Consider the following 23,439-nt stretch of genomic DNA (forward strand, 5'->3'; position numbering starts at 1 on the left):
CAAAGGGATCCTAGAACTCATCCAGCCCATCTCAGTCCCATCTTAGAGATAGGAAATTATGGCAGAGAGAAGATGAAATGATTTACTGAAGAACACTCAAAATTCACAGAGGGTGAGTTGGCAGGAGATGAAAAGGTCAAGGTGAAAGAGAAGAGGTGGCCAGAAAAAGGAAAGTTTAGAAACCAGTGAGTGGAGGAATAAAGGTAACCTTTCTTAGAGTTGAGTAATAATGACCAAATTGGAATGAACTTTAGGCAGGAAGCCAACCACCCACACATGGGGAGAAAAACATCCAGGCAAAGAAATGACACTCTTGCCCCCTAGAGAGAATTTCCTGAAATTGTCACCGTCAGTCCTTGCCAAAGCACCCCTACAGGCATCACCACTTTTCTCCCAATGCCTCCAAATAGGGTAAAGAGGAGAGGCACAACTGGACACATTGCCTTCTCAAGCCACATCTCTACTGCCAACATTTCCAGAAGAATAGAAGTCCCCAGCTTCAAGACTTGTCAATATGGTCATTTATCTCATGATTCTCCAGGCTCATCCTAGCTGAGGGACAGTATAAAATTGTCCTGATGCCCTAGGTCATCCTGATTCTTCCATAGTAGAGTCCTCAAGGTCACTTCTAAGAGGCAACCAGCTCATGCTTTGACAAGTTTCCCTATCTTGAAGTTCCTGGCTCCCCACCACCATGTCTCTAGAGTCACCATTTTGCCTTCTAAAATCAAGCAACCTCCCACAAAAAGTGACACTTTCTTATTAAGACTCACCTGTTCCCACCCTTGTTCCACCCAATGGGCAGGGCAGTTCCAGCCTCCACAAGGGTAAACAGCCAGTGGTTTTGTGGTGGGGTCACACTGAGAACCCGAGATCACCTTCCCCTCCAGGTTTCGACATGAGATGATTCGGCTCATCCGTCCCTCACCACAGGCACCTGAGCACTTGGAGAAACAGGGAATCATTAGATGGGTCATTTGGGAGCTTTGGGGAGGCAACAAAGTGTCCTGATCACACTTAAGATTGCTTTTTCTTTTCTCTCTTAAATAGTTCTCAATGATGGTACTTCATTAGCAAAAGGTATTTCTCCTTACAAATTTGCCTTCGTTTGTCTAATGGTTCTTCAAACCATTCATTGCCCACTGAGGAACATTTGAGAGGGCTTTCATGATGCCCCACTTCCTCATGGAAAATCCTTATTTCCTTTTAAAGGGAAATAAACATCAGGTAATGGGATATGGAGCTCATTGAATGAAAACTGCTGGTAAGGTGAGTATATGTTTCCTCTTTCTCAGTCATCCTCAACTGAGACTTTCCTTTCTTCTGCCATCTGTATATGCTTATTCATGAAGAATCCTGAAAGGCTAACGAACAGAAAAATCAGTGGTAGACTGGACTCACCGGTCCCCAGTCAGAAGCAGTCCACTGCCGATCACAGGGTGGCCCCAGGCACTCCTTCTCACTAGCTGGCTTCATGGCCTCATTACATGGTGACAACCCCACTGAGCAGCGCACCTCTCTCCTCATGGTCCCTTGACCACCACATCGAGCTGAGCACTGGCCCCCATGGAGGAAGAGGCAGTTTTATTCTAATCCGAGATTCAGCACCATTTGATTTTAACTACCACACCCCAAGTACAACCCAAGCCGACCAAGGATGTGAATAAATTCTAAAGCGGTGTGTGCTTTCCACTTTCTTTTACTGAGCAAAGTCATCTTAATACAGTTAAGGAAGCAGATTCAGATTTCACTCCTCATCCAGTTTTGTATTTGTCAGAGCCTTTCCTGCTCACCACACATATACAAGAAGAGTTCCCCTCTTTTTAAAAGAGTTTTAAAGAGTTTAAAGAGTTCATCTTCTATATGAAAATACCCTCTAGGTCCCCTAAGTAAATTACTTCAGGGGTCACAGTCAAGAAGAAATAAATTCAGGGTCACTAGGAAATTCAGAAATCTGTTAAAGGTCTCCTTTAAAGGTCGTGCCCCCCATACCCCTCCAGACCACCCATTCCAAGGATAAGCCAAAGGTACACCCATACCTCAGACCATTCAGAGAGTTCCCACTGGGGACCACAAGCCTTGTTCCTGCAGGCTTTCTTTTCCACTGGCCGTGCCAACCCTGCTGCCACACATAACTCATCATAGACCGAGCTGTCAAAGCCAGGGGCCAGCATCCTCCAGCATCGGACCGTACGGGCCTGGTGCCCCTCACCGCAAGTCCTCGAACACTCACTCCATCGATTTGTCTCCCACCTCCACACAGAGAAAAACAGACAACCCACAGACACAGAATGGATTGAGCCATGGTTCTTGGGAGAGACACAGGGCCATCAAAACCTAAGGTCTAGAGAAGCAGTAAAAAGAGCAACAGAAATGTTCCAGTACAAGAATTCTGAGTTTAAAGTCAGAGAGTTTTAGGTTCAAATCCCAGTCTCTGACATTTCGTATCTGTGCAAGTTTGGAGGTCATAACTCTTCTGAGTCCGAGGTTATTATTCATCTATAAAATGAGGGAGGTTGGACTAAATTACCTTTAGAGACCTTCTAAATCTCTGAGAGGTCTTAAAGGTTACCAAATTGGCCATGGATCAGCTGTCTCTTACACGATATAATGCTTGTCCTCCATCTCCAAACTCTATTGAAGATGTTGTCTTAGTCAACTTGCCAACTCTACTCTGGCAAATTTCTCCCTCTGATTCCTTTATTCAGTCACTTGACTCGCTCAGCTCCACACACTGAATACTGACCTTTTCCTAAAGTTTTAGCATTCACAGGGTAAGCTTTATACTCTAGAGTTTGGTCCTGGCATATGAGCTCCTAGCCTGATTGCAATTGGTCTATCAAGGGTATATGCTACTATTGATTAGGGAGTGATGAGACATTTAAGAGTCATTATAATGGCAGTCAGCAAGAGTTGGCTAAGCTCTACTATACTCAGAACACTCTATTAAGAGCAAGAGGAAGAGAATAATAAAACAGACAGCAGTGCCTCCTTCAGATTTGGGGACATGCTCAGGCTACATTTGTAGAATAAATGAAGGGGAAGACACAGACTCTACCCTCAAAGAATTTAAAGTCTAGTTGGTGAAGTAACATTATTGGATTTGGATGCATTTGGGCACCATAGTTTTACATCTGTTAAAAACAAAAACAATACATGAAAGGTGGGTTCCGAGATTCTGGGGTGACAAAACAGAGAGATAATGAGCATTTGGGTCCTGTAGGGCAAGCACACAAATCATATTCTAAAATTGACATTATAAGATGGATTCAATTCATAGGGAAGGGACCTTGGAACTCAAAGAGAGAAATCACTCATGGGTAGAGGGTGGAAAAGGGTTGGAGAGGAGCTCCTCTGGGATGCAGACCCAGAAAGAGAGGGGTAGAGGGAGAGAAAAAGAAAGGTAGACTTAGCAAGCTATATGGAAGCTTCCTATCAATTAATTGTACAATAGGAATTCTCTTAACCCCTTACACTGAGTTGTTAGTACTTTCTAAATTTTAGCGCCTCGAAAAAGTCTTTAGTCACCTTACCCTATGTGTTTGACATTAGGAAAGCCAAAAAGCTGACAAGAAATGTGTCTCTTTTATATCTAAGGGAAAATAGCATCATGTTAACATTTATACAGTGGTGGAAAACTAAGGACAGACATATCCAGAACTTTTATACAAATCAATTTCCTCATCTGTAAAATGGGGATAATAAAAACAATGGAAGTGGGCAACAATGGGCAGTGATAGAAGTGGGACCTTCATGTTCTGAAATCTTACTAGTTAGCACTAGTTAAGCATAAACTGCAAAATCTGTATTATTCACCAGTTAACCATTCTGTATTACTAATCATTCCTAATGGTTCTGTATTGTTTTGTTCCATACACTAGCTTTGTGCTGTTTTGTATTATTAATCGCTGATATTGTTCTGTATTTACCTTAGTTCTGAACTGTCAGGCATTATTAAGCATCTATAGTGGTTATCTACTACACAATATCCTCCCTACGTTCCCATCTTTGTTGAAGACATTCCAGAAGAATAGCAAGACATCTCCTACTCTGACAAATGATGGCAGGTGGAACAATGGGGGAAACATGGGACATGCACACTAAGGGCTCTGGCAGTCCAGGGGAATCCCCCAAACTTGTATGTGTTCCATATTCCCTTTTTTGTGTCCCTAAGTTCACCTATGAAACACACCTCTACCAGGATTTGTTTTCTACCTGTACCACCCCATAATGCCCATGGAGGGCACTATTCTGGGAAAAAGATGGAGATTTCCTTGGAATAGGAGACTACAAGTCCCCAGACCCACATTAACTAAGCAAACCCTGATCTACACACCTTGGGCTGCTCCAAAAGCTATTCCACCAGTTCTGAAGCTATTCTACTAGACCCTGGGCCATTTCAACAGCCCATTATACTATCTTAAAAACCTCTTCTTGAAATCAATTTCTTTCATACTTCTGTATTGAAAAGAGTTTTGAATCTCCCATTCTTGGGGCAAAATCCTGCTATAAACTTGGGTATGTTTTCCCACAACAATAACACCTACTTCCCAAGGCTGTTATGAGGATTAAATGAGATAATAAGTATAAAGTGCTTAGTATAATTCCTGACACATATTAAACATTATGTAAATGTTAGTTGTTATTATTTCTGGGGCAGGTAGGTGGTGCAGTGGATAGTGTTAGATGTGGTGTCAGGAAGACAAAAGTTCAAATACAGTCCCAGACACTTCCTAGCTATGCAATCCTGAGTAAATCACTTAAACTCTGTTTGCTTCAGTTTCCTTATCTGTAAAATGAGCTGGAGAAGGCAATGGCAAACCACTCCAGTATCTTTGCCAAGAAAACCCCAAAATAGGATCACGAAGAGTTAGACATGACTGAAAATGACTGAACTAGTATTTTAATAATATAAGCCCATTCAGTTTTAATTCTAGAACTAGTTTATTTGGTCCATAACTCTGGAAAAACCAGGGAATATCAGATGATATGGATGGAAGAGAGAGAAAGAAAGAAAGAAAGAAAGAAAGAAAGAAAGAAAGAAAGAAAGAAAGAAAGAAAGAAAGAAAGAAAGAAAGAAAGAAAGAAAGAAAGAAAGAAAGAAAGAAAGAAAGAAAGAAAGAAAGAAAGAAAGAAAGAAAGAAAGAAAGAAAGAAAGAAAGAAAGAAAGGAAGGAAGGAAGGAAGGAAGGAAGGAAGGAAGGAAGGAAGGAAGGAAGGAAGGAAGGAAGGAAGGAAGGAAGGAAGGAAGGAAGGAAGGAAGGAAGGAAGGAAGGAAGAAAGAAAGAAAGAAAGAAAGAAAGAAAGAAAGAAAGAAAGAAAGAAAGAAAGAAAGAAAGAAAGAAAGAAAGAAAGAAAGAAAGAAAGAAAGAAAGAAAGAAAGAAAGAAAGAAAGAAAGAAAGAAAGAAAGAAAGAAAGAAAGAAAGAAAGAAAGAAAGAGAAAGAAAAAATTTATTTATACAATGCCAGGATGGACAAATCAAAAGCTGGGATTAAGACTGCTAGGAGAAATATCAACAATCACATATTTATAGATGATACTACTCTGATGGCAGAAAAGTGAATAAGATGTTAACATTGAAAAATTAATATCATAGCAGCTGGTCTCAGCACTTCCTGGCAAATAAGTGAAGCAGTGTCAGATTTTTTTATTCTTGGGTTCAAAGATCCCTGCAAACAGTAACTGTAACCATGAAATGAAGAGACATTTGGTCCTTGGAAGGAAAGCCATGGCAAATCTGGATTGAACACTAAAAAGCAAAGACATCCTAAAAAGTTAAGTTTTTTCCAGTAATATATACGAGAGCTGGACTATAAGGGAAGCTGATTGCACAAAATTGACGCTTTAGAATTGTGGTGATGAAGAAGACTTTTGAAAGTCTCTTAAACAGTAAGAAGATTAAATCAGTCAATTCTTTCTCACCTCCCACCTGCATCCCAGTTCTTCGGACATGAGTGACGCCCCCTTCCCTACAACACTACCCCTCCTAGTATTTGTCTCCTTGGGTAACTCACCTGGGCTGGCAATCCCTCCCTGTGCAGAGCTCATAGGCAGGCTCTGGTCGGGTCAACGCATCACAGTAAGCCTCTTCCACTTCTACTCCATCATAACGTACACACATGGCATAGGAGGCACTGATACCTGCTGGACAATCGAGATGGCCCTTAGCCAGGCAATGCCTGTTAAATCCCACTGCAAAACCAAAGTTCTAGCTTCTTCCCATACAGAGTCAGAACCAGAATAGCTGCCAAAGAGGCTCCAGATCCCAACAGCTCATAAGTGGTCATCCCCAGGCTAAAGAATCTGTTACAGATGGTGCTTGAAGAAGAATGCCACCTCTTCATGTTGAAAAACCAGTAAGGAACCAGGCAGACGTCTCCCTTTACACACTAGGAAAGGTCTCTCTTGAAGGGTCTCTTTCCCTATGCCCACTCCACCATCCCAGGAAGCTGCCCCTCACTCCCTGCTCAGAACTCATCACTAGATTGTTCAGTTGGACCTACCTGAAGTACAGGTGGAGCTGCAGGGCGCCTGGGCAGAGACCTTCCAGCGATACATATCAGCCCGGCTGATGTCATCATGCCCGAGAGGACTCACGTTAAAATCATTGCTGAGGAGAGAGGCCAAGGTGAGGCACCAGGAGAGGAGGAGCTTAAGACCACTGTAAGGCTAGGAATGGAACCAAACATAGCTTCTTCAGAAATCCCCGTGTCCTGGCGGCCCCTCTCTTAGGTCTCTTGTGAGCCTCCTGGCTTGCTTGTTCCACTGTCTCCCTTCCTAATCCGGCAAAAGCTAGGATTTCCACATGAATGATTAGCTTTTCTCTTTTCTTATTTCTTTCCCTCTTTCTTAATCAAGAAAAGGAATTTTTGCCTTTCGTGGAAAACTAGAGTCCGCGTGTACCTTGACTAAAAGAAGAATGAAGCCATGGAAAAGCTTTTGACTGATTAGTGAGCAATCCAGGTCTGCCTTATCATTCCCCTCTCACTACAGAGCTCAGTTTCAATTCAGGGACCCCGTAGTCGAATATTCAGAAAAGATTTCCCTAATATGATTATCTGGTGTACTAATTCCCATTTTGCCACTCTTTATTAAGTGACAGCTAGGTGGCACAGTGGATAATGCTGGTCTTGGAATGAGGAAGTCTTGTGTTTGAATCCTTACTGAGACATGTCATGTACTGTGTGACCCTGATCGAGTCACTTCATCTTTCTCAGTCTCAGTTTCCTTATCTGTATAGCATTATAAATAGCCCTTGCCTCCCAGGCTTGTTGTGAGTCTCAGAGAAGATAAAATATATCAAGAATTCTGCAAACCCTCAAAATGCTATTATATTACTCTGTTATAGCATATCCTTTCATGCTATATTATAGCATGTAATATTGTTATATTGTATTACACTATATATTACATTATGCTGTTGTGTTGTGTTGTTATATATTGTGCTGTGTTGTGTCTGTGCTCTTATATTTATAATAGAATGTTAGAATATATAAAAGCTAGCTATTTGAAGTGGCAAAGTAAGGCTGATTCCCAAATAAGGAGGGAAGTGTTTTCTAGTACCCCTTCCCATGAAACGCTTGGCCTCTGGCATTCCCGCACACAATAGATTCCAACAATGCCCCTCACCTCTCCATGCCAGGAGACTGGAGGGGCTGTGCCTGAAGGTCAAGGCCCAAGCCGAACTGGACGCTCACATCAGATGGAGGGCTCTGTTCAGCAGCTACCAAGGTAGGGCTTGTAGAAACCATCTCCTCCTTTTGTTTGCTTCCTGCCTCAGCCTTTAGCAAGTCTTCTAGAAAGGTCTTGGCGGTGGGAATTGGGGGTAATCCTTTCTGCCAGCCTCTGGTTGACTGGATCTCTGGCTCTAGGGCTGAGTTCCTCCTAACCCCTGGAGGGGTAAGTTGCTGCAGTTTTCGGCAGAAGGAAGACCTCCAGGAATCCCGGTGACACAACTTCCGAAAGACATGCAATTGGGTCATCCCAGCCTGTCCCCTCTCCAGGATACCCCGACCACTCATAGAGTACGGAATGGCAGTGCTGGTGGAAACCTGGCTCCATTGGAGGGCTAGAAGGCAAAAATAAGACAGATCATAAACATCAGAAGAAGGACCCTCCACTTCCCAAACTGGAGAACACTCAGACCTCCAGGGATCAGGAGTTGCATATCATATCATATTCCAATGTAACTCTATAACAAGATGGGATATTAAGAGGAAAAAGTATCAAAACCACTCCTCCCTGGGCAAAGAAATCCTACCCTTGCTCTCACTGGCACTTTAGGAGTCCATTAGAAATAATTGTATTGGCCTATAATTTAATCAAGGCAATGGGGCATGGTGGATAGAGTATCAGGCTTGAAATAAGAAAGACTCAGAGCCAAATCCCACCTCTGATCCAGACTCATTATGGGACTTTGGGCAGGTCCCTTACCCTCTACATCATACTCATTCCTGTCTCTCCACTTTGTTTCTCTTCATGTACATTTCCCTTACTCATGCTTTTACTTACCCAAACCTTTGGAGGGTGGGACATTGGAATGAACTCTGGTCTTCTCTCCAAATACTCCTTCAATTATACATTAACTCTCTTTTTTACCTTTTTAAACCTTTACCTTCTCTCTTAGAATCACTAAGGAAGAACAGATATACAATGGAGGTCAAGTGTCTTGCCCAGGGTCAGAGCTAAGTAGTGTCTAAGGCCATATTTGAACCCAAGATCTCTTGTCTTCAGCTCAAGCCACCAAGTTATCCCTATATTAACTCTTTACTAGTTCCAGAACAAGATGATGTAAAGAGCAGAAACCTAAATATAAATATTAATACATAATCCCAAAAAGGATCTCAATAAGAGCCCTCATACTTCTTTCCACCCTAAAAGAGGTCCAAGAAATTCACATACTGAAGTCTAATTCTCCACCAACAACCGTCATCTCCGTTTTTCTTTCCCTGATGGTAGGATGAAATGAAGTTTCTCCTCTTCTTCTGGGGCCATAGACTGGCCCAAATCTCCAGTCTGATTAGCACCAATTCTGTCGACAAAGCTTCTGTGATGCTTCCCAGTGTCTCCTCCCAGTGAGATATGGCCATCCACCTCCTTTGGGGAATTGGCAGACACCCAAGTGGTATTGAAGTCAGCAGTTGGTCCAGGCTCAGGTGAATCCAAATCCTGGCTCTGGTGGCCATAGGAATCTGAGCCATGGACAGAGAGGGGAGACTCTGAAGCTGGAGTGGCTGTGTAGAGAGCTAGCACCTGATCCCGAGGCACCGTAAAGTCGTAAGATATGTGAGATACCTTCCCATTGAAATTATAATACTGAAAGGAAAAGCAAAAAAGCAAGTTTTTAATAAAGTTAGCTATGGCCTGAGAGAAATTATACACCAATTCATCCTTCTCACTTGAGATGTGAAAATATTTGTTATATTTATATATGGGCTCATGGTTTCATCAATGCAGAGAATTCTTGGTGTAAAAGTTCTCAGCTTAGCAATTCAACTGCAATTAACAGTCTAAGAGAATTACAGGGGGGCACTGATAAGGCAGTGACTTGTCTAAGATTTCAGGGTTTGTATAAGAAACAGAACTTGAACTATGATCTCCTTGACTCTAAAATTAGACCACTATCTAAGCTGAAGAGGCTCATTTCCAAAAGTCTGGACACTAGGAAATATTGGGTTGGTTTGTTTTCTTTTTAAAAATATTCCTTCCATCTTAGAACCAATCTAAGGCAGAAGAGTGGTAAGGGCTACATAATGATTATTAAGTGACTTGCCCAGGGTCACACAACTAGGAAGTGCCTGAGATCAGATTTGAACCCAGAAGCTCCCATCTTTAGGCCTGGCACTCAATCCATTGCTCTCATGTTGAGTTTTTTTGTTTTAATCATAGCAATGCATGAAATCATCTAAAGGAACACATACATGCATGGATGTTCTTGGAATCAAAGGACCTAAATTTGAGATCCTCTGTTCAATGTCATATTAAGTTTAAATTCTCAGTCTCAGATTCCTCACTTATTAAGTAGGAATAATGACAATACTATCATGAGATGGCTATAAGGAAAGTGCTTTGTGATCCTTAAAGCAGTAGGGGAAAAAATGAACTCTTATAGGTGAAATCATAGATTTAGGATCAGAAAGGACCAGAGTCATCATCAATTCCAAATCCATCATTTTAAAAAGGGGAAGGGGAGAAAAAAATAAGCATTTATTAATTACTGCATACATGCCAAAACTATGCTAAAATCTTTATAAATATTATTTTCACAACAGCTCTATAAAGTAAGGGTTATTATTATCTCCACTTTATAATTGCAGAAACTGAGACAGATAGAGGTTTAGTAACTTGCCCAGAGTCACACAGTTAAGTGTCTGAGGCTAGATTTGAACACAGGGGTCCCTGACCCCAGACCTAATGCTCCATCCCCTGTGCCACCCAGATCCCTCTAGGTAAAGAGGGATTTTTCTTACTAATCCATTCTCCAAACTCTTCTCAGGCTATAGAGCCAACCATAGACAGCCCAATCACTCACTGTACATTTCTCCTCTTTCCACCCCTGTCAACATCTCCCTTACATACCATGGCATTCAAGGACTGATTGGTGGGACCCTGGGCAATAATATACTCTAGCCCTTCAGAGTGCAGGTTAGGTGGACGCCGGTACTTAAACACTGTTCCAGCCACTCGGAAGTTCTGAGGAGGGTCCACAATAGAGTTCCCATTGAAGAAGAAGTGCCCAGCTTCATCTGCCAGTGCTACAAAAAAAAAAAAGAGGGGCACAAGAATGGAGAAAGAAACCAAACAAGCACATGGGCAGCCAGGTAGGGCAGAAGGTCTCTCAATGGGGTCTTAAGAGGATTCTCAGAGATGCCTAACCAAATGCCCAGAGCCAGGCTGTGATAACAAGAGAAATTGGCTTTTGAGTCTATCAAAGGAAACAAGTGGCTCCAAACTTGAGCTTATTCCAAGTCCACTTAGCCCCTACAGCAATGTCAGCAGGATTGTACTTGGATATTTGCGCTAAGGAACCTGCCCATTAAGAGGAGGGGCTAACAAGGGTCATGGAATCACAGGATTTGAGTTGAAAAAAGACATCCTACTCCAACACTCATTTTACAAATAGGTAGCAAAAGCCCAAGGATCTGAATTAAAAGGAAGGCTACTACCCAACCAGAGCAGGATTGCAGTGGATAGAAGGGGTTGTACCAAGGGGGCTCAGTAGTCTAAGGAAAGGCAGGTATGTCTATGACCCCCGCTCCTTTACCAAGGATGTTTTCCGTCTTCCTGCGCTCGATGATAAGGATATCGATGGCACCAACAGGAATATTGGTGACTAATACATAACCTGGAAAGATGAGAAATTACGTGTTGGGAAAAGAAGAGTCCCACACCCAGCTTAAGAGGACTGAGCTGATGTGAGGGAAGGAGCCAAGGGCTCAAAGAAAGGCCAGTTGAAAGGATCAGCCTCAGACAGAAGGGCACCAAGTAAAGAGGAAAAGGAAAGCCTTGAAAGGCATTGGGTGCATCAATGGGAAGAACCTTGGATTTAGTCAAAGGAACTAAATTCAGGTCCTTCCTCTGTCATTTTTGATCTGTATGACCTTGGACAAGTCATTAAACTGCTGTGGGCTTCCAATGAAGGCTATAAAATGAGAGAGTTGGACTCGATGACCTCTATCAAAGTAGTAGAACTAATAGTAGTGATGTTAGTACCAGTACTAGGAGTAATAGTATAGTAATAGTGATAGTAGTAATAGTGATGGTAGTAGTGGTAATAGTAATAGTAGTAGTGAAAATAGTAGAAGTAGGGATAGTAGTAGTGATAGTAGTGTTAGTACTAATAGTAGGGATAGTAGAAATACTACTAGTAGTAGTACTTAGTAGCTGTTAGCATTCATGTAGCATTTTAAGATTTGCAAAATACTTTACAAATATTATCTCATTTGATCTTCACAGCAGCCCTGGGAGCTTCGTTATACCCACTTTACAGATGAGGCAGAGGGAAGTTCAATGAATTACCCAGGGTGACATGGCTAAACATTGTATACGGCTGGATTTGAACTCATTTCCTAACTCTAAGTCCAGAGTTCTATCCAGTAGGTCATTTAGCTGCCTGGGAAATGCCAGCCCTGGACAGTGTCATAAAGGTCCTCTAGTCCCATCTTGTTATATTACAGATGAAGAATCTGAGACCAAGAAAAAGTAAAGGGACTTTCCAAAAGTAATATAGCTGGTTAGTGGCAGAGGCAGGACTCCCATCTCCAAAGACTTTACTCTTTCCTCTCTACCAAAGTGGCCCTCTTCAGTGACCCAGGTGGGTCGGAGTTACGTATAAGGGAATTGACCACCTATACATAAGACCTAAGAGGAGACTGGAAATAGGGGAAGACAATCACAATGGATGTCACCTCTTCTGTAATGTTTCCAGACCCAGAGCCTGAAGACAGGGTTTATGGGGTCTACTCCCTTCCCAGGCTGATACGGTATCTCCTCCTGTCCTCTCCACACCCCTTTAAGGAATTCTGGTGTGTCATCAGTGGAGTGTACCTAACTGTGAGATCCCTTTTCGGAAGCTCCCTGAAACTCGGTGACATGTGCTGCCATTCCCGCCACAAACCCGGCACCTGTCCATCATCTGGAAGGAGTGGAGGCTACCGTCACACCCGACTGGCTGCAAAAGAAGAAAGATAGGATGCCTAGGATTCATCTTATCTTGACATAGGATCACTCAAACATGCATATTTACACTAGTATAATTCTTATTTTTTTAAACCTTTACCTTCCATCTTAGAATCAACACCATGTATTGGTTCCAAGGCAGAAGAGTGGTAAGTTGAGTGACTTGTCCAGGATCACACAGATAGGAAATATCTGAGGTCAGACCTGAATTCAGGACCTCCCATCTCTAGACTTGGTTCTCAAGCCCCTGAACCACCTAGATGCCCCTCACACAATTCTTAGTAAAGCTTTTTTTTTTTCCCCCACAATATCTTTTCTCTAAGATGTAATATAAGGCTTCTTCTCCCTTCCAGTAGATTATTCCCAGAATGACTGTTTCCCTCCAGTGATGCTCACTCCAAAGAAGGAAACATATCATTGTAGAGAATGATGGAAACAGAGCTAGGAAGATCTGGATTCAAATCTCACCTCTGACATTTGGTATTGTCTAGTTTCTCCTCAGTCTCTTTTAATGGTTCATTATCTAAATCACATACTATCAGTGTGGGTATTCCCCAAGGCTCTATCCTAGGTCCCCTATTCTTCTCTTTCTCTAATTTCTTTTTGTGACCTCCTCCACTCTTATGGGTTTAATTATCATATCTATGTCAGTTATTCCCATTTCTATATATCCAATCCCAGTTTTTCCCTTGAGCATCAGTCCCATGTCACCAAATTGTCTATTGGACATTTCAAAATGCATGTCCCAGAGACATCTCAAACTCAATATATCCAAAATAGAACTCATTATCTTTTCCTCTTCCAAACTTGCCTATTTCTTTTGAAGATAATGCCATCTTTCCAGTCTTTCCAGGTTTATAATTTCACTGTTATCCTCGACTCCTTATTCTCCTTTATCTCATATAGCCAATCAGTTGCCAAATCTTACCATTTCTACATCCACTACATCTGTCCCTGGATTCCTACCCAGCACCTTAATTCAAGCCTTCATCATATCTATCTTAGATTGTTACATTGGCTTCTGAATTGGCCTCCCTGCTTCAAGCCTCTCACCAGTTCTTCTACACACTGTGGTGGAAAGTTATTTTTCTTCAGTACATATCTTACCTAGTTAATAAAGTTGGGTGGCTTCCTACTGCCCCTAGAAATTAAAAATAAATGCTTCTTACCGCTTAAAGCCCTTCACGACCTCATCCTCAACTGATTTTCTAGTCTCGTATATTCCTCCTGCTCTCACATCCTTGTGATCCAGTCAAACTGGCCTTTTCTCTATTCCTCATGCATGACATCTCCCTTTTCTTTGCCATTACACTGGCTGTTCTCACTAGCTAGGACCCTCTTCTTCCTGTGAATTTTAGATGTACACCACCCTGCTTAGTCTAAGAAACCGGAATGTCTATACCCCTACTTAACGATTAAGTGTTGAGAAGGATGGCCTATGACAGACATGTGCTAGCAAATGACAAATCAGAAACAACTGACAGACCCCCTGGGCTGTCTTAAGTCAAGCTTAAGCTACCATTGGTACATGTGAGATGCAGGAAGTGATGTAAAAAATGATCTATATATTTCACGTCACTTCCTCCCTTCACTCTCTTTCCGCAGAGAGGTGGCTCTGGCTCCTCTTCTTGGCCTCTTGGAGGTTTGGCATTTGCGGCTTGCTGGTGAGATGACTGGGAGAAGCTCTGTAGCGTGGGTTAGGTGAGGTGTCTTCCTTTAGAGACCTTGTTGAGGTGACTAATTCCTCCTTTCCTCTTTCCTTGACCTCCAACTCCTATTTGGTTTGCCAGAGCAGTCTAAATTCCCTTTTCTCTTTCTCTTCTTCTTAATTTCTTCCCTCTATTGTAATTAAACCACCATAAAAATCCCAAACTGACTTGAGTATTCTATTGGGATTGAATTTTAATCCCTGGTGACCACTAGTATAAAATATTCAGTCAACAACCCTAATTTTACCCTTAACAGTCCTCACCGAAGTCTCAGAGAAGCCCTCTCTTCCTTCAATATCACTCAGGCACCATCTTCTACTTGAAGATTCACCCAAAAATAGGTCTTGACCAAAGACACATGTAAAACACAGTGGAATCATGCATCGGATATGGGAGGGGAGTTGGGGGAAGGGGAGGGAAAGAACATGACTTTTGTAATCCTAAAAAATGCTATACTGTGTGACCCTGGGCAAGTCACTTGACCCCCATTGCCTAGCCCTTACCACTCTTCTGCCTTGGAGCCAATACATAGTATTGACTCCAAGACGGAAGGTAAGGGTTTAAAAAAAAATGCTCTAAATTAATCAATTAAATAAAATTTAAAATTTTTAAATATAAAAAAATATATATATAATTAAGAATTTTAAAAAAGATTTACCTGATCCTCTCAACCACTAGTTCCCTCCTCAGCCTACATTATATATAACTTGCTATACTGTATTTATTTATATTTATTCTGTACATGCTAATATATACCCCCCCCCCGTTGTTTCCAGAATGTAAATTCCTTCTAAGGATTATTTCATTTATTATATATGTATCCCCAGTGCCCAGTGTGGCACCTGGCACACAACAAACATTGAAGAAATGCTTGTTGATTGATTTTGTAAACCTGAACAAGTCACAGTCTCTCTGAGCCTCAGTTTCTTCATCTGAAAAATGAGGAAATTGAGCAGCAAAGTCTTTTAGGACCTTTCTAGTTTTTTCACTCCAACTATTAACCTCCCTGACTTACTTTAAGTACCAACCAAAATCCTACCTCCTATAGGAAACCTTCTCTAACCCCTCTTATTTCTGGGGCTTTCCCTCATTTAGTTATTTCCTCCATATCCTATATAGAACTTGCTTTGTATATACGTGTTTGCATGTTGTCTCCCATGTACTCCATGGATAGAAATGATCACTGATGTGATGTCAGAAATAGTCAACATTCTACATGAGGGAGCAGAAAGGTATGAGTTTCCCCTTCTGGTTATATTTTCTCCTTATGTGAGTCCCCTTTTCCACCCTAGTTTTACTCTGGTCAGTGAGAGTTAGGCCTTCAAGGATGGTTATCAGATTCCCTAATCCCCTTTCTGATGGTGGGCAAATTCCTAATCTGCTCTCCTAGCTAAGCTAGAATTTGGCCCCACTCACCTGCCTGGACCTCAGTTTCCTCACATGTAAAATGAGGGGTTTGAATCAGATAGCCTCTGAGGTCCTTTCCACTTTTAGTGGAAGATGACACTATTAGATAACGCTAGTAGATATTAGATAATGATGCTATTAGAAAAATATGATGCTCTTAGGAACGCCAGACAAGAGATTGAAAGTGCTCACTTTTGTAGCAAGTAGCTACCAAGAGCAAATGAGATGGTGATTACTCAGACATTGTGTACATTTTCAAACTGGAAACCCAGGACCCTCCTCTTAGCAGACTGTACCTCACACTGGCCATTGATGCAGACACCTTGGTACATCCGGTCCTTGCAGGAGGTCCCATCTTGTGCTTGGACCATCAGCTGCCTCTCCCCACCCTTGGTGGTACACTGGAGGTCACATGGTCTGTTGGAGATGCTAATGTAATCATCTAGAATCGGGCAACAGTAGGAAAGAAGAAAAGGCAGACTTTTCAGGAAAGGCAGCATACATAGTGTAATGGAAAGAGTGCTGGATTGGGAATCTGAAGTCCTGGGTTCAAATTCTGACCCTGTTACTACATGGCCATGGACAATTCATTTAACCACCCTGAGCCTCAGTTGCTCATCTAAAAATGTAGAGAGTTGTATTAGTTTCCTTCCGGGTCTAAATCTATGACCCAGTGATATAAGGGGAAGATGGTAGAAAGAGAGTATTGGTCATAAAGTTATAAAACCTGGCTCCAGTGCCTGTGTGACCCTGGGAATATCATTCTAAAACTCAATTCTCCCTTCTATAAAATGGGGATAACAAAGAATATTTCAACTACTGACCTAACAAGACTGTTAAGAGGAAATGGTCTGCCTTTCCCTCTTGCAAACAAGTAAGGAGGCTTTGTGTGAGAGACATGATAAGCAGAGACCTTCTTCTACCTTCATAACCTTCCTCTCTTCTCTATCTCCATTCCTATCCCCAGATGATTATCACTACCCCCTCCTCCTCCTCCTCCTCCTCCTTCTTCTTCTCCTTCTCTCAAATCTTTACCTTCTGTCTTAGTATCAATTCTAACACAGAAGAGCAGCAACACCTAGACAATGGGGATTAAGTGACTTGCCCAGGGTCATACAGCTAGAAAATATCTAAGGGCAGGATATCTCATCTCCAGACCTGGTTCTCAATCCACTGAGCTACCCAGCTGCCCCCTGCCTAGATACACTCTTGACTCTATCTTCTTCGGTCTTCTCTAGAAGATTGTTCCTACTATGAGCCCCACATTCTAATCTTTGATCTCTCCCTTTCCTGAAGAGGGAAAGTCACAAGTCTGTCCTTCCCGTTGTCCCCTCTCTGAATTCCCTCTCTCTACAAAGGAAGGGCACTTTATTCAGGGTTTGGCCCCAGTGAAGTTTCCTTCAAACAAAATCCCACCAGCTCATTCACCATCTTGTGCACCCAATAGAGCAAGGGTGGACTCGGTCCGGTGGCCCAGAAGTCAACAGTTTTTAGATGAGAGATATCCAAAGTTAGGGGGTTACCTGGGTAAAGAGGGATCCAGTGGTAGTAGTGTTTGCCAAAGGCTTTGCCATTGAAGATGGCACACTGCTGTTGTTTAAAGCTGTCTGAGTTGGCTGGACAAGGCTATAAAGCAATGAAAATGAGAATAACTGTGATAGCTAATAATGGCATTACAATCACACTTTAAAGTTCACAAAGCTCTTTACATATGTTATAAATATAAATATAAATGTGAAGTAGATGCTACGATTAACCCATTTTACTGAGGAGGAAATTGAGGCTCACCGAGGTTAAGTGACTTGCCCAAGGTCACAAAGCCTCAAATCTGAGGCAAGATTTGAATACTCAGGTCTTCCTGACTCCAAGCCCAATACTGTATGCATTACATCACTTAAACCTTGACAGAGAGAGAAGGCAGCTAGCTACAGGACAGAGCAGACACATTCCAGTCCTCTGAGCAGACAGGAATGAACGCCCTCATACCTAAGTGGGGTATTTTTCCCCAGGGAGTACAGAAGATAAAAAAGAAAGGCTCTTTTCTGATTTTCAAAGAATGGCATGGGAAAGGCAACAAAGGCTTGGCAGCAGAAAGACCTGAGTTCAAATTCTACATGATACTGTATTAATTAGAATCTTGAACCCTTAGATTACATTTCCCACAATTCCCTTTTCCCTTTCATGTATGTTTGTCTTTACATCATTGGTATTTTAGTTTGGGTTCTCTCAGCCCCTCTCTCTCAGTTCCCCGTGGAAGGCTGGTGAGCTCTCTCAGTTTCCCTAGCCTTTTACTTTCTCTTTGCTTCAAGTTAAATATTAATAAATATTATTAAATATAATACTTGAAGTATTGAATATTAATTTTTAAATTTTACAATACTAACTAGCTAGGTGACCTTGCGCAAGTCACTTAACCCCAGCCTCAGTTTCCTCATCTGTAGAAAGAGGATGTCAGACTCAATGGCCTCTAAGGTCCCTTCTAGCTATAAACCTATGATGCTGTGAAATCCATAATCCATGTGGGGAGGAATAGGAAGGATGTGATTTGATTGATAATATCAATTGGGTGGACCAGACATCCTAGCCTAATTAACAATGGGAAAGTTTCTCCTCCTTCCATGGAAGGAAAGGAGATGAGCATTTATTTAGTGCCAATTATATACACTATACACTGTGCTTGGTGCTTTACAAATATTCTCATTTGATCCTCATCACAACCTTGGAAGGTGGGTGCTATTATTATCCTTATTTTACAACTAAGGAAACTGAGGCAAATAGAAGTTAATAGACTTACCCAAAAAGCAGTTAGGTGGCTCAGTGGATTAAATGACAGGGAGAGACAGACAGACAGAGAGTCAGAGAGACAGAGACAGACAGACAGACAGACAGACAGACAGACAGACAGACAGACAGACAGACAGACAGAGAAACTGGCCAGGGTCACATAGCTAGTAAGTGTCTGGGTCTTCCCACATCCAAATCCATGGTTCTATCTACCGTATCATCTCACTATCAGGTACCATTGCTGATAGTTATCAGTACTTTTACCCACCTGCAGCCTAGCTCCTACTCAGATGCTGATCTCAGCAAGGACTCAGAGTGGGTAATGAAAGGCTAAATCCTGCTATCAGCTCTTACCTGTTGGTGGCAAAGGTGATAGTCCTTGGACTGGCCTGTGCACATGATGCTGCTTGTCCCCTGAGATGTAAGTAGCCTGGAAGACACAAAAGAACCAGAGAAAAACAGAAGAAAGGGAAGGACACCCTCATTTCCTGTGGGTAGAAGGTGCCAACAAAACAAGTGAGGACACCCCTAAAGGACAGAACCAAGCAGTGTCTCTCCGGTCTTCTGTGACTCGGTCATCAATCAGCTCAAACTAAAGGTAAAAGTGGGTGTGTGGGGTGGGGGTGGGGATGGGGTGATTATATATTTATGTGTGTGTTGTGAGACAGAAGTTCAATGTGCTTACAAGTTTTCATTTCAGTAAGTATTTATTAAGCACTATGCTAGGTACTGGGGATACAAAGACAAAAAAGGGAACAGCCCCTGCCTTCAAGGAGCTTACATTCTATTGAAAGAACACAGTGTGTACACACTGCAAACCAGTGCAAAGTAATTTCATGAGGAAGCATATAAAAACAACTAGGGGATGCAATGAAGCAGAGGAAGTCCCATAAACTGAGACTTAAACTAAAGGTTCCTTAAAAAAAAAAAAACTTTCCACACAATTAAAACTAGATTTAAATAATTGGAAAAACATTAATTGCTCATGGGTAGGATGAGCTAACATAATAAAAATGACAACCCTACCCAAATTAATTTACTTATTCAGTGCTAAACCTATCAAACTACCAAAAAACTTTTTTTATAAAATTAGAAAAAATTTATAAAAAACCCTTACCATCCATCTTAGAATCAATACTATGTATTGGTTCCAGGGCAGAAGAATGGTAAGGGCTAGGCAATGGGGGTCAAGTGACTTGCCCAGGGTCACACAGCCAGAATCTAGGACCAGATTCTAACCCAAGACCTTTCATCTCTAGCTCTGGCTCTCAATCCACTGAGTCATTTAGCTGCCTCTGAAACTAAGAATTCTAAAACCACAGGATTAAGGAGGGAATGATTTGCAGGGAAGGAGGCAGCTTGTTATGAAGTTATAAAGGCAGTAGATGGAATACAAAGCTTAAGGAAAAATAACTAGATTAGTTTGGATGGAAAATAGAACCTGAAGGGAAATCATATAAAATAAGAATGAAAAGTAGGCTAGAGACAGAGTTTTAAATGCTAAGATGGAGTCTATATTTTATTCTAGAGGCAATAGGGAGCCACTGAAACGTACTGAGCAGAAAAATGATAGTCAGATCTATGCTTCAATAATATCAATTTGATGGCTACATGGAGGACAAATGAGAGAGGAAAGAATTTGGGGGCAGAAAGAATAAAAAGGGGACAACTGTAATAGTCAGGAGAAGTGAAGATTTGAATGATGGTCAGGTGAGAAGAGAAGAAGGGACAGAATTAAGACTGGTCAATATGGCCTTTACAAACCTTATCTCATTGGTTCCTCACCACACCCTTAAAGGTAAATGCTCTTATTACTAGTTTACAGTTGAGGAAACAGGCAGATGGAGGCTAAAAGATTGCTTTATTAAGAGCCTATCAACCAGGGCAACTAGGTGATAAAGTGGATAGAGAGCCCCAGCAGGAGTCAGGAAGACTTATTTTCTTGAGTTCAAATTTGACCTCCGATAGTTACTAGTTGTGTGCCTCTGGGTAAGTCATTCACCTTGTGTGCCTCTGTTTTCTCATCTGTAAAATGAACTGGAGAAGGAAACGGCAGACTACTCCAGTATCTTTGTCAAGAAAACCCCAAAAGGTGTCACAAAGAGTCAGACACAACTGAAAAACAAATGTTCTAGACACTGGAGATACTACGGCAAAAGTGAATTCATTTCTGTCCTCAAAAAACTTACATTTAATCCAGGTAAACAATACCTACCTATCTAGGCATGTATGCATAATAGATAATGCATTTTAGGAAGGAGGGCACTAAAGGCTAGGAAACTTCAAGAAGGGACAGCTGCAAGATGGTAGCCTTGTAACTAAATCTTGGAAGAGAATAGCATTTCTAAGAGACATCAGTAAGGAGGGAGTGTGTTCTGGGCATTGGACCCAGCCAGGACAAAGTCATTGAGATAGGAAATAAAGTGCTCTGGATGAAGAGCAGTAATACGGACACTTTGAGAGATGATATGAAGGTAGAATTGATGCGTGATTATTTCAAAAAGATTCACTGGATTTTTTAAATGATCCAGCTCCTCTGGCATAGTAAACATTTTCTTGACTATTAATTCCTTGATAAGAGAGAGAAAGAGGCTTCCCTGGAATGACACTTAGAGACAAATTGTTCAGCAACTATTGACAATAAGAACAACAAGCAATAAAAATGTAAAACATCTCTTTTATCATCTAGAGCCTTGTTGGCAAAGACGTGGCACAGTGCAGAGTTGGCACTTGGGGAGCTGCTCAGTTCCCCCTCTTCCCAGCACCCAAGGGCATTTTTTGCATGCCCTACCCCTCTGCCCAGTCACCCAAAGCAAACACTTCCTCCCTCAGCTCTCTCCAGTAACTGGGGGCTCATAGACAGATTGAATTTGCCCTCTGGGCACTCCAATTTATTAAAGGTTGGCCAGCCCAGATCTAGAGCTATGATAAAATTCAATGGAAAAACAACTCTATTTATAAAAAACTTCAATTTGTACATGATTTTCAGGATCCAGTCTGTTGCATAAAGCCACCAATAGTCTTAATTGCTTAGAAATTAAACTTAATAATAATTACTAGCATTACTATTACTTCCTTTCTGAATCAAGTAGTCATCCCCAACAGCTACAGCGAGTTTTGATCACTGAGACTTTTAGCTCTGCTGATGCATCAACCTTTTATCATAGTAAGAAGAAATCAAATGAAATAACACACGTAAAGCAGAATGCAAACTTTAAACTACTATATAATTTTGATCATTGTTATTAATACTAATTAAGAATATGGTAACGATAATAGGAGTCAGGTAAGAGGATTTGGGAAAGAATGTCACAGACTTGGGCAAAAGGAAAACCCACTTAATTTAAGCAAGATGTTCACAGGTAAAATTCATCCCAAGCCAGTAGGTATCTACTTCCCTCATGTGTGTGTGTGTGTGTGTGTGTTTGGATGCATATATATTCTAAGAAAATCAAAAATAGGGGAAAAAAGGTCCAACGTATACCCAAATACCCACGGAAGCATTCTTTGTAACAACAAACAATTGGAAGACTGTTCTAATTTGTTGGAGAATGGCATAGTAATATAATGGAATATTATTTTGCAGACAGAAATTACAAATATAAGGTATTCTGACAAATGCTTAGATTTGTGCAAACTAATGCGGAGCAACATAAAGCAGAACCAAAAAGATAATATGCACAATTACTATAACAACAATGTCAATGAAAAGCGAAATCCTGATCTAAATAACTGAAAAACCAGTGACGGTCCTAAAGAATAGATAATGAGCCTAATCCGACTCCTGCCAAAGAGAGACAGGGGCCAGTGGCAGAGGTTATTGGATCCACTGTCAGATGAGATCGCTATATCAGATGTTCTTGCTTAATTATTTTTTATCACAATGGAGGGTTCAGTCTAGAATAAGAAAAGGATTAAAATGACTCTGAGGTGGGGGGGGGAGGCGTACTTGGGATAACTATAGTGACGTAAAAAAAAGAAAATATCAATTAAAATGTATTTATTTTTTGCTTCTGATTTAAAGAGAAATAAAATAAAGTTAATTCATAATTTTTTTAAAATGACTCTAATATAAAGGCAAGGGCAACAAGGTACATAGCTGATAAAATACCAAGCCCAGAAGTTCAAATCCAGGCTTGGACACTTATTAGCTATGTGACCTTGGGCAAGTCACTTACCCTTATTTACCTCAGTTTCCTCATCTGTCAAGTGAGCTGGAGAAGGAAATGACAAACCATTGCAATATCTTCACCAAGAAAACCCAAAATGGGCTTACAAAGGGTCAGAAGTGATTAAAAAATGGCTAAATAATAATAATTCTAAAGATGTGATCCTATGATCTTTGACCACAGAGGCTATGACAATGAGAAGAATGGTCTTTTTTTTTTTTAACCCTCACCTTCTGTCTTAGAATCAATACTGTGTATTGGTTCTAAGGCAGAAGAGTGGTAAGGACTAGGCAATGGGGGTTAAGTGACTTGCCCAAGGTCATATAGCTAGGAAGTCTCTGAAGCCAAATTTGAACCCAGGACCTCCTGTCTCTGGAACTGGCTCTCAATCCACTGAGCAACCCAGCTGCCCCCAGAAGAATGACCTATTGATTCATCTCTGGAACTTTACTGTGAGTCTATCATAGCTTCCTGCTTCTCAAAAGCCAGTCCCAGATTGCCCTTTAAAATCATTTATTCAACAAAAGCAGGTACTTAATAAATAAGCAACTCCCAAATTAGGGAGGGCAGAGATGAATGAATTGAACATGAAAATAAAAAAAAAAAACTTGAAAGCAAACAAGTTAAAACCCCCCAGAAGAAAACCAAATTAGAGATCCCTAAAAATTAAGGGAGAAATTAATAAAATCAA

The 23,439-nt window shown here is 41.3% G+C and overlaps 1 protein-coding gene across 1 annotated transcript in view; it reads right to left on the bottom strand.

The window, feature by feature from the left end:
* Positions 1–23,439, bottom strand: part of LOC100022437 (uncharacterized) — a 39,599-nt gene that overhangs the window by 6,013 nt on the left and 10,147 nt on the right. Inside the window, 14 exon segments of the mRNA XM_001374249.4 lie at positions 774–944; positions 1,402–1,557; positions 2,040–2,253; positions 6,016–6,142; positions 6,505–6,611; positions 7,631–8,069; positions 8,903–8,959; positions 8,962–9,316; positions 10,580–10,755; positions 11,265–11,345; positions 12,548–12,671; positions 16,092–16,237; positions 17,319–17,421; positions 18,934–19,009. Coding sequence (XP_001374286.2) covers positions 774–944; positions 1,402–1,557; positions 2,040–2,253; positions 6,016–6,142; positions 6,505–6,611; positions 7,631–8,069; positions 8,903–8,959; positions 8,962–9,316; positions 10,580–10,755; positions 11,265–11,345; positions 12,548–12,671; positions 16,092–16,237; positions 17,319–17,421; positions 18,934–19,009 — 2,332 coding nt within the window.

The sequence above is a fragment of the Monodelphis domestica genome, chromosome 2 (assembly GCF_027887165.1).
Source record: "Monodelphis domestica isolate mMonDom1 chromosome 2, mMonDom1.pri, whole genome shotgun sequence".
NCBI lineage: Eukaryota > Metazoa > Chordata > Mammalia > Didelphimorphia > Didelphidae > Monodelphis > Monodelphis domestica.